The sequence below is a fragment of the Mustela putorius genome, unplaced genomic scaffold (genome assembly GCF_011764305.1).
Source record: "Mustela putorius furo isolate JIRA1106 unplaced genomic scaffold, ASM1176430v1.1 tig00000460_pilon_pilon_pilon, whole genome shotgun sequence".
Lineage (NCBI taxonomy): Eukaryota > Metazoa > Chordata > Mammalia > Carnivora > Mustelidae > Mustela > Mustela putorius.
Window position 1 is genome coordinate 11479979 of NW_025421389.1, and position 12135 is coordinate 11492113.

Here is a 12135-nt window from a genome sequence, read left to right on the forward strand (position 1 = left end):
CCCATCTTTCCCTACAAAAATTTCGACCTGCGTTATTTATTACAGATCTAAACTTCCATGCAGATAGGCAATGCTCATACTCTTGTTTTCCAGAAGGAGCCTCAGCTAATGGACATACCTACCACCTAACAACAAGCTCCAGACTCTCACTTGTACACCAGAGAAGTAGATGTTGACTATTTCAAGGGAAAGAGCACGTGTTACTTCTTAGTCAGGTCTCTGAATTTTGGACAGTGGTCTCTGTGACCTCACAGAGCTATGGAACATTCTGGAAAGAAAAACCTTGCAGGCCAAAGTAAACTCACCGGGGTTGGCTAGGCGACTGCTGGTCGGGCCCAGGATCTGATATGGATCTGAGGAAGCAAAAAAGGAAATAAGCATCCCTATTATTAAAAATATAAAACCAACAGCATTAATAATAAGAATACCCCTGGGGTTTATACTTTTATTTCAATACCACAGAAAAAACTGGTTTCAGAAAACTTTACTGCTTTTATGTGCAAACCTCAAAGATCTGGAGCAGTTATGGTTTTCATTCCTATGATTACAGAAGCATAGAATACAAGAAGCATCATTTTTTTTTTCATATTCAGTGTCTAATATTTGTAGATAACACTTTCAGTGGCTAAAACAGAATCATGAATCCATTTGGAAAGATGCTGGCTAATATTCATTCATCATGACTGAAGTGAAGGATACCTTTTGAAATGGGTTTACAGAAAGGTCTAATGATTCCTGGTCTTTACAGCTCCGTATACATCTCTGGTTTTGTGATACAGCATAACAAACATGTGCCTGGAAATCAGGCAGCCTGGGTTCTAGCCTCAGTTACGTTACAAACTAAATAACTCATTGGGACAATCTCTTCTCCCTTCTACTACCAAATCCTGCTTCATTTGCTTGGAAATGGCAGCAGTAGCCAGAATTTGTATTTTAGCAATAAAATGACTATTCTACCTCGGTCTCTGTAAAACTTACATGATTATTTAATTATAAAAAGAATCTTTGCAATGTTGTTTACATCGGGTTGGTCTTTTTTTCAGGTCAGGAAGTCATGATACACAGTTGGATCGTGACTTGGCCAGGTGGTCGTATGTTTGATGCAGTTTACTACTTTTGCAATTGCTGTTGCAATTTTTTTAAAAATTGGCATGATTTGGGGATTTCTGCTTACAACCATGAATTAACTTTAAAAGTCCTCAAGGCTACTGAGTTTATTCTCCTGCGTCCACATATCCACACAGTACGACAACTGAAACATTTTTGGCAGGTAATGTCTAATTTTATTGTCGCTGGGAATTCTTTAAATGCACTGTGTCAAATCCCGTTTGGCTTGTGTGTTTCACTCAGGACATTCTTTCTCAACCTTCTCAATGACATGTAGGTCCATTCTCTATTGCTCTGCCTTCGATAGAAATGGAACACAGTGTTTCTCTGTCTTAAAGCCAGTGGCTTGTCCAGAACTTAATCTCAGCTGTGTCACACAGAGAAGACAGAGCTGGGCCTGGGAGTGAACACCACAGCTGTCTTCAGAAGCAGGAAGGACAGAACAGGAGGAAGGCTTTCCAGATGGCAAACCAGAAAGCTGGATAACAGTTACAAAAAGGTGGACATTGGCTCCAAGAGTGGAAATGAGCCTAGTGAGGTAGTGAACTCCTCATTGCTATAAATATTCAAGGAGAGATGAGGCAATCATAAGACAGATGTCACAGAAGGATGTGATAGACCTAGTATCACTCCAATACCAAGAGTTTCCCATTCCATGGTTTGAAAAGCTCCCCTGCCTAATTTGTTAAGTAGACCCATCAAGGATGGGAGTAGTTTTAGAAGAAAGGTTTTACGGACCCTAAAAGGTTTGGATAACAGCTCTGGAGTCTGTGGATTAGAGCTCTAGTTTTCTCATAAGCCAGCTGTGTGGCTTTTGTCAAATTACTTTCCCTCTCTGGGCCTTAGTTTCTTTATCTTACAAAATGAGGCATTGGAACATTTCATCTTTACTTTTGTTTTTACCTCTGATATGTAACAAATCTTAACCCGCTTCTAGTGTCTGCTACTTTTTATTCACAGAGCTCTTACAGGGAGTCAAGTAGGGATCCTTTGTGAAAGAGAAGAATGAGGACAAATACTATGTATTGATTCAGTCCCCCTCAGCCAACCACATGGGATCAACAGGGGCATAAAGAGCAAAGGAGGGATTACGCATCCCAGACAGGTACCTGGTTGGGGCCGTTGTTCAGTATTCTTGTTCATTGCTTGTGCTCCTGCAAGTGGGGGACCTGAGGGGGGAAAGGGATAAGGTGAGTGGGGCCACTCTCCATGAGGGAAGAGAAAGGCTTTGTTAAAAGCCCTCCACAAGGTGCTTCCTCATTCATTTGCTCATTTACCCACTCTCTACTCACTCACTTATTCATTTTATCTAATAAATATTTCTCTAGAGGGGAACCTGGGTGGCTCAGTCAACTGAACATCCAACTCTGGGTTTCAGCTGAGGTCATGATCTCAGGGTCATGAGATCGAGCCCCGGGTCAGGCTCCACACTCAGTGAGGAGTCTGCTTAAAAGATTCTCTCTCTCCTTCTGCTCCTCCCCCACTCGCTTGCTCTCTCTCTCTCTCTCTCTCTCTCTAAAATAAATAAATAAATAAATCCTATAAATCTTATAAATAGTTGTCCAGAATTTACTAGTACTGGCAGTGTTCTTGGTGCTAGAGTTTCAGCAATGAACCAGCAGTTCTGGTAGGACTTACATTCTCAGAAGGAGACAATGAGGAACCACAACAAACATACAGCACAGCAGGTCTAATGGTGTTTCTGCTATGAACTGCATTTTTAAGTAGGACATTTCGAGGTTCTCAATGGGATGGTGACATGTGAGGGAATGTCACCTGCTTGTCGTGTTTCCATGTTTTGTGAGTTCCCCTCGTGGAACCTCTCTCATTCAGCTTTTCTGCTCCCATCATAGCTTCTCCATCTTGCACCTACGGTGGCTTCTCACACAGTTTATGGTTTATGTATCCTCACCATTCCCCTATCCTCCCATTTGTCCATCGTACATATAGACAGTTTCATTTCCCCAAACCATTTCACTCCACCATCCAAACACCTTTTTGAGTCCTCACTGACTAAAGAATGAAGTTCTACCTTCACAGCAGCCTTCGTGCCCCTTCCTTACCTTTCCGGACTGCTTTCCCTTTGTGCATCTGAAACTCTAAGAACCTGGAGTCCTCCCTAACCATCAGACATGTCAACCGTGACATTGTTCCCTGGCCCTCCACCTCTCACGGAAGGCTCTGTCTTCCCCATCTCTGCAAGGCCAAATCCTGCCTCTCCTTCAAAAACCAGCTCAAATGCTGCCAGGTCAGGCTCTCCTAGATACTTCCCAGATGAAAAAAGCTGTGTGCATGTGTAACCTCTCTCCCCAGCTTGACAGACTGGTCTATGTCTGATTCATCTTTGTGGACCTGAGAGTGCCAAGTCCCAGGTACAGAGTAGACAAATAAGGAATACATAGTATGGAAAGGGGTCCCAGTTATTGCTTGAGCATCAATTTGTCATCACAACCTTCTTGAAAGAAGGCCCTTCATCACCCATGTGCTGAACATTTTGTTCCCTACAAATAGCAAGTTTCATACATTCTGGTTAGGAGTGCACAGTCATTCTCTTTCTATATTCCCTTAATGGGAGATTTGGGGTCAGTCTTGAACACAAATTCATGTGTCAGACCCCCACCATTGCCTCCTAAGACCGTTCTCCAACCCAGCCCTTCACGAACCGAGGTCAGGGAGGTTGGTATGATTAAGCTTCAACACTCAGAGGAGGAAAGTCATGAACGACCATTATCATGACAGAAATGGCTAGATCCAAATCCAGCAACCTTCCATTCATACAGAAAATCCAGTCTTGAGAAGCCTTCTAGCTTCAAAAATGCGAAAACCAAATGCAATGCAAAAAACCCGAAAGGTCTGAATGAAAATCCCACGTCACCTTTCAAGGAACAAGTATCACTGATAGGCCCTACCCTGGCAGTTAACTTTGATGTCCTCTGCACAGGAAAGACAACAAATGCACACTCCTGCTCTGTTCTAGCTCATGACCCTGTTTTTCACCCATGTTTGTAGGAAAAAAAAAATTTTTTTTTTCTCCAAATGATAGCGTGTCATTTACTTACTTTTGTTGAGGCCAGAATTCATGTTATTGCCCCATCCGCCTCTCCTTACTGAGTCATAAGAAGGGTCTAATGAAAAACAACAAGTAGAGGTACATCAGCATCTCCAGCTTTTCAGAAAGGTGCCATAACGATTCTCTTGTAGTGATCAAGAGAAGTTTGATTTAACCAGCCATGACGTCTTAGGCATGACTAAGTTCCAGAGGTGTACTCTCCTCCTGGGCTACGGGTGGAAAGGAACATTAACACTCATCAGAAGTTGGAGTGAACAGGAAGATTCTTGAATTTGAAGTCAGCGGATTGGTTCAAGTTCTGTCCCTTGCCACTATTTGTTGTGGGACCTTGGATGAATCATAACTTCCCTGAGCTTCAATATTCTTGACTATGGACATAAAAATTTACACCATTTTCCCCCCTTATGGAGTTGCAGTAATGCTGTGAACTGAATGTTTGTGTGTCCTCCCCCCTTTCCACCCCCAAATTCACATGTTTACCCCAGATGTGATGTGATGGTGTTAGGTAATTAGGGAGGTAATTAGGTTATGAAGGTGGAGCTCACTAGAAGGAGCTAATTAGGTTATGAAGGTGGAGCTCACTAGAAGGGGATCAATGGCCTTATCGGAAGAGGTGGTCGAGCTAGCCTGCCCTCTTCCTGCCATGCGAGGGTACAGCGAGAAGTCAGCGGTCTCTGATCCAGAAGAGAGCTCTCCTCAGAGCCCCACCATGCTGGCACCCTGATCTTGGACTTCTGGCCTGGAGAAGGTGTGATAAATGTCTCTCATTTCTAAGCCACCCAGTCTATGGTACTTTGTTGCAGTGGCCTGGCTAAGATAGGCAATAATCCGACGAGAAAACATCTGTGAGACAACTTCCAAGCCTCCATAACCGTGTTCAGGAATTGCCTAACTAACTGGCTGGAAACTTCCCCTTTTCCTTTCTCATTGTGTGAGTTCTGTTGGGACATGAAGCAGGAATAGCAGAAGAGTTGAGGGATTCAGCATTGTGACTTTCAAAGTCTTTCCATGAACAACAAAGAAACCATAAAAACCATCCAAACAAATGGAGCACGAACCTCATCAAACAGCAGCCTGACAGGGTGAAAGGCGACCCATCCTCCCCCCAGGGCCCCCCTCCCCATCCCTCCCCCCTCCCTTCGGAGCCTCTCCAACAAATTAGAATAAGCTCTGCGGAGATGGACGGGCCCATCCTATTGCTTGTTCTCATTGCTTCTGGCTAAGAAGAACCGAAAGACCGGATGGTTTTCTTGTGGAAAAATCCACGTGCGGACGCACATTCCTCCCAGCTCTGGAAAAGCCAGTTCACTTTTTAAATTACCATCTGTAGCAACTGGCATGAAAAGCAAAACAGAAAGCAAGAAGGATGAGGATGGGAAGGGAGGGCAGAGAAGGGGACAAAAAAGACACAAAGCTCCATGCATTGAAGTCCTCTGTTTTCTTTGGCTTCCACCCCCTCCCCCACAATTCCTACTTTTGTTTAAAAATGAAGCAAAACAAACACAAACACAAATCCCAGCTTGTTTAGGGGCCTAGAGCAAGGTGAGGGCTCTGATGAACGTTTTCTGGGATGTCTTGTAAGGATCTGTAGAGCGTGTCCGATGCTGGTATAAGCAAAATGGAAGGCAAGATTCCTCATTTCTCTTTGGGGGCAGGGGTGGGGAGCAAATGCTATTTAGGCCTTCAGAAATTTATAGCTGGGCTTGGAACAACACTGTTTGACTGCATGGGTCCACTTACACGTGGATCGTGAATGGTACAATACTATGACATCTTTTTCTTATGATTTCCTTACTAATATTTTCTTTTCTCTAGCTTACTTTATTGTAAGAATATGGCATTTAATACATCTACCATAGAAAATATGTGTTAGATGACTGTGTATGTTATTGGTAAGGCTTCTAGTCAACAGTAGACTATTAATAGTTAAGTTTTGAACAGTCAAGAGTTAGACACTGATATTCAACAGAGCAGAGTGTTGGCACCCCTGACCTCCATGTTGTTACCCCTAACCTCCATGTCGTTCAAGGGTCAACCGTAATTGGGAGTGACTTCTGCACTGCGCCGTGTGCTTGGCCATAGACTGGATGGGAAGGGATATGAAAATGTTCCCTGCCCTTGTGTTTAAATATGAGAAGATTGGCAAGACTGTGGGGAAAATAAGGGCCATGTACCAAAGGAATGGTGTGGTACCAAGGTCCACTGGAGGTTAAGGAGGGAGAGGTGAGTGTCACTGGGACCATCAGCCTTGAGTGGGATCCCTCTGGGGAGGAGAGAGTGAGTAACGAAGGCAGGCACAAAGCAGAAGTATCTGGGGAACAGCCGTGGGTGTCATGAACACATGACAGAGGTAGAGGGAAGGGAGGGGACAGAGGGATGGAAGTGAGGGCCAAGGTCATGTCCAAGACCATGGTGATGGCAGCTAGGCAAGCACAGTGGCCTTGGGTGCAGGGAATGGACACCAAGAGAGATCATGGGCATCAGCATAACCACGCACAAGGGTGTGGTGGAGAACGAAGCTTGTGAGGTTGTGTCGGATGGATCGGAGCACCCAGGGAAGGAGGTGATTCTCATAGGAACAGAACAGAAAGTGGGAAAGAAAGTGACAAGTTCATGCCAAAGGGAAAAAACAAATCAGTCGTTCCAAGAACTGGTATGTGTCATCTGCAGTTCTGACTTGACATATGATTTACTGCATTGATAAAATCTCTGGCTCCAAGTTTACTTGGTGTTTTTTGGTCAATTGCTATTCTACCAAAGGCTTTCATCCTGTCTGAAAGCTCTATTCTATCCATTCCGAGGACTAAACTATGGCCATGGCTGATCAACTTCTCCTCCTATTCTTTTCCAGCAGCTCCAGGAACAGACCTAGCACACAAAGGTTACAGAATGAGTGGATGTACTCCTTCTAACCAACAAGGGTGGGTGACCTCTGGATTCTCCTCTAACTCCAAGGGGCCCCATCCTGGTTTGAAGTTGATGCCTTATCAGAGAAGTGTTTGCTGGCCCCATCTTTCCTGCCACACCTTGAGGTCTGTGGAGGGCTTCTGTGGGACACAATTCTCCCACTAGCTTACCTCGGGAGAAAGCCTGGCTGAGAAGACTTTCAAAGTCCTACCCAAACCCTGAGTCCTCTAGTAAGTAAAAAAGGGAAGTGACAGAAACAGAGATGCCACCAGCAATCAGTCTAAACTATGTCCTCCCTGCACACATGACAGAAGAATAAAGAGCAAAGGCCATGTCTTCAGCTGGTGTCTCTAGCCAATGGTCCCCAAGGAGCGTGTGAACTCAAAGCCACACGGATCACAGGATCCCTTTCTTTTTTGTTTTTTCAATCCCATCTACCTACACAGAAAATCCCACCACAGGTACCTGGGTCCACAAAGAACACCCTGGGTCTGTTTACTGAGGAGTTTAACAAATACACTCCATGGGTACTGGGGCTCACGGGGGCAGCTGCTACATGTAACATTTCAGTGAAGATCAGTGTTTTGGGAGTAAGTCCTATGGCAAAGACAAAGAATGATGCTGGAGAAGACCAAGGCTAAGAACCAAGGTCTGGCCCTCAGCCTCAGAGAGCTGAAGAACCAGGGTAGCCTTGTGGATAAAACGAGATAGCCAAGTAAATGCCTGGCCCAGTGAGAGCACAGACTCAGCCTCAGTACATGTTGCCAAGTAATATTATTATTGGCACCTAAAAAATGATTATCCCCAGAGACATGGGTTTGCTAGCCCTACCAAATACACGTTCATTTCCCCTCCCATGCTCCCGACTCCCTTGCTATGCTGTATTTGTCTACTTTACCACCAAATTTAATCACTAACTCATGGTTGTTTCTTATAGTCTGCATCTCCTACCCGAATGCCAGTTCCGCAAGAGTAGCAGTCTTTCTTCCATTCCCTGGTATAACCAAGCACCTAGAATAGTGCCCCACATAGACCAGGGGCACGATAATTATTTGTTGAATGAATGAAAAGACAGGCCAATATTTTATTCTTGCTAAGTATACCCACTTCCCACTTCCTCTTATTGTTCACTATTTCACTAGTTGAACAGAATTCAAGGCCCCTCCCCTGACTTCTCCCCACTGAAGTCTCCTAGGTGTTTTAAGACTAGGTGATGAGGTATATAAGCCATATTCATTCTGGATGCCCTTGAGACACCATGAACAACAATGCACATAGGCTAAAACCTTTTCCCCCTTGGGAAGTCAAGGAGTGGACATCACACATTAAGAGAAAACTTAGCAGTGTGGCAGTTCCCGTCCCAGACAGACAAACAGATATATGTTTATATCCCAAATGGAAAAGCCTGGACCTGGGAGTTAACCCAGCAGCTCACATTTCTGCACCAACACCAGCCCTCCTGGGGCCTGATGCCTGGGTACGTCAGAGCCCCAGCTGCTGGTCGGCACAGGGAGAGTTCTCTGATGGCCCGAGTCCGGTCCACGCAGCCCCCTGAGTGTGCACTGATTTCTCCACCCCCACCCCACAGTCCCCCAGTATGGTGTATGCTTCTGCTTTCTGAGAAATGTCTTCTGAAAAGACAAGCTTAAGGTAGCAGCAGAAAGGACAAGTTTCAAAAAAGTGACCATTAAGGACCAGAAAACCAGTTGATGATCTTCTATGTGGTGGCAGATGGCTTTATTGGCAGAAAAATCACTCTGACTCTGACAAGCTGTCTTTTCACTTTGGTGAGCTGACCCTCCCTGGCTTTATAGAATATTAAGATGACACATCTCACTGTGACTACTTCTCAGAGAAGTCGTCCAAAGGGCTTCAGCTGGAGTCCACCGTTTCCGGCAGTCCAAAGCAAAGAGAGAACAGAGGCTCATTCGGGAAAATCTGGGCACTGCTGGGCATTGTAGATAATTCAGCCTCACATATGTAATGGCCCAAATAGTATCTACTATCGCCATTATGTGATGCTCAACGTGGCTGAATCAGACGCAAAATGGCCTCTCAGTACAGAACTATGAACCTGGAGTTTTTTTTTTTTTTTTTTTTTTTTTTCTGAAATTTCCTGTTGAAAGGAGAAAGCTTTTTCTGGAAATGACCTTCTCATAGACATCTATGCAGTGTTAACTCAGTTTCTGTGTGAAGCTTTTAAATGGGTTCTAGAAATCTGGCCAACTGACTCAGGAAAGAAAGCTTCTTTCTGCTCTGACGCCCACGGTTGGCTGTGTGAAGGCCTCATGTCCCGGTGAACACGCAGCTCTCTACTTTGTCATGACCTCACTGGGGGCCAGCACACAAGCGCCTCTCTCTTGATCCCTTACGACACAGGCCATGCTCTCAATTACTTGATGGAAAAAAGATGAATTTTCCCTGAACCTTCTCATCGAATTTCTGGTTGCTGCTAAAAGAGCTGGCAGCACCTAACCATGTTTATCCTTGGAAAGCCCAGCTTCTGAATGTAGACCTTTCAGCTGAAGAATGGACAAGGCTGCTCATGCTCAGTCAGATCCAGACTTCCTCTCTGGAAAGCGGGAGGATACCACAGGAGACCCAGAGCCCTGAACTGCCCAAGAGAGGGTCCAGCCCACCTGGAGGAAATTACATCTCCTAGCCGCTCACAGGGAAGAACGTAGGGGAGCGGCCATGTTTGTTGTCAGTAGATGTTTGGGCCAGACGAGCCTCCAAAGCCCCTTCTCCCTTTGAGGTCCTGGTCTTCTGGCAGGCCCAGTCTCTGAGGAGAAGGTCCTACTGGCCAACAACCTGACTCACACTGCTTTCCTCTGGGCTTCCCTTTGTGTTGCCTGTGACACTGGCAACCTGTCCAACCCGTGAAAGCTTGCTCTGCTTCCTGAACCTTCCTGGCCCCCACATCGGGCCAGCTTCTTGTCTGCCACCATCTCCTCTACAATGCCTGCCAGTGACTAAGCCAGCTATTTGAACTTCCGGCCTGGCTTCCCACTTCAGAAACACAGCCACCTAACACCTGAGCAGCAGCCGTTTGGGGGGGGGGCAGGACACCCCTGGGGGGCACTGTCTTTTCTCTGTGTGAGACCCTGGGCTTTCTCCAGCAGCTACATCATGGTGGGTAGAGTCACGGAGCTCTGGGTTCAGACCCCAGCTCTGTCATCTACTCTGCTGAGTGATCTTAGCCAAATCACTACTCTGTTGAATCTCAGGTTGTCCTTCTCTATAAGAGCAGAAAACAAATGCTTTAGAGGACAGCCTGGAGGAGTAATTCCACGTGTGATAAGCAGCAACTTCCAAATTTACACTGTAGACCTGTTGTTTATTCTCTCATCCTGACATCTCTCAACTATTTCTCTTGGTAAGTTGAGATTAAAGAGTTCATCGAGGAGGGCCTTGAAAAGGGAGAGAAGCCACCAAAGGGAAGAAATGGTTCCACTGCTATGCTCCTGAATCAGTGATCTCCCATGGGAATCACATGTGGCTCACTTTCCACAGGAGAAGTGGGTTGATTGGGCCCTGGTTTGAGAGACCTGGCCCTGGAAGACTTTTGGGGGCAGTGGCCGCAGGCCGCCTTCAGTAGAGTGGGCTCGGGGAGTAAGAGTCCAGCGTCCACCTGACTGCCAGCTCCCCCAGTCCCTACCTAGCTGCCCCCAATGCTCAGAGCTGTGTCCCCTCACCTCATTTCAACTCATGCTATAGGAGCAGGCCAGCCTTCACCTCAGTAGTATCTTATGTTCCAAAGAGCAGCAGAGGATCTTGGCTTCCACTGAGACTCAGGAGGAGGGAAATATCTAGGGAAGGCTTTCCCTAAACTTGGAACTCACAGAAAAAAAAACATCCTGGATCAGATTTCCTTTGCTCAAGGATCTTGTCCTGGAATCCAAACAGCCCCTCAGCCTCAGCACCAGCCCCGCTGTGTGGAGTATAATGGAGGTACTGTTTAAGATTATTATATGTGCGAAGGGGGGGAAAAAGGCATATGAGAAAAATGCTTGAAAAAAGTGGATGGTTTTTAAATATGAAAAGTTTGGAAGGGTGAGTGGCCCATTCGCCAGGCACAACCTTGCCACAGTCACGCAAGGCTCCCCACTGAGCCCGGACCCTTCCTTCACTTTGTGTCTCCCAGGAGCTCTGTGTCTGAACGACACTGAAGTCTAAATGACCTATTTATTTTGATAAGGCCTCAAAGTGGGATTTGGGGGTCAGCCTTATGTGGAAAAGCAATTCATACTGACTAGATTAATTGGGTGTTTGCCCAAATTCCCCTCCGCATTGGGCCATGCATTCCCCTCCACATTGGGCCATGCAGACACAACTAAAGTGCAGGCTTTTTGGTCAAATCCGCCTCAGGTTTAAAAGGATTCCAAGTAGGGAAAAGAAACTCGAAAGTTCACCTAAGTAACAGGGCTTGAGGAGAAAGGAGAGGTGATCTTGTGTTCGACCCCCTCTGCTCCCCAGTCTGAACGGCCACCCCTAACACCTTCACAGTGAGGTTGTCCTCACTTGTTCTGGCCACAAGGGGTACGATCCTGTGTCTGCTCCACAAATCAGCTTTTGCATCCTCTTCTTTTCAAGGTCTGCAGGTTAAGGCTCCCTGGTGATAGTCTGATGTTTGTTGCTCTGCCCTGTTCTTCTTCTTGTGTAGTTCTCTGTGCACATATCTTGCTTGCTTGGTGATGCTTGGTGATGATCTTTTGAAAGAGAGGGACTGTGGTGTCTTAATCACCTTTCTTTCCCTCGCCAACTCAAGATTCTTTCCCTCCCCAACACTAGCTTATTGGACTTAATCAATATCTCTGATCCCATGGTACATTCATTCAGCCACATTTTATTGAATGTCTACTATCAATCCAGATACCGCTCTATGCGCTGGGAACACAATGATGGCTAGACGAACATTCCTGCTCTGTGGGACTTACATTCAAAACAAACAGTAAACCACATTGTATATGAGAAGGTGGTGAGAAACATGGGAAAAAAGAAGACACTGAAAGCATGGCAGGCAGTACTGGGATGGGGAGGGCCTCACCAAA

The 12135-nt window shown here is 45.8% G+C and overlaps 1 protein-coding gene across 6 annotated transcripts in view; it reads right to left on the minus strand.

Moving 5' to 3' along the window:
- The window catches only part of FLI1 (Fli-1 proto-oncogene, ETS transcription factor), a 122658-nt gene that overhangs the window by 2835 nt on the left and 107688 nt on the right, over positions 1 to 12135 (minus strand). For 4 of the 6 annotated variants that reach the window (XM_045080355.1, XM_004763897.3, XM_045080358.1 and 1 more), the window contains 3 exons: positions 4167 to 4232; positions 2217 to 2276; positions 306 to 353 (listed from right to left, as the gene is read on the minus strand). In XM_045080355.1, coding sequence (XP_044936290.1) covers positions 306 to 353; positions 2217 to 2276; positions 4167 to 4232 — 174 coding nt within the window. The remainder of the gene's footprint in view (positions 1 to 305; positions 354 to 2216; positions 2277 to 4166; positions 4233 to 12135) is intronic. The other 2 variants (XM_045080356.1, XM_045080357.1) reach the window with 2 other exon arrangements.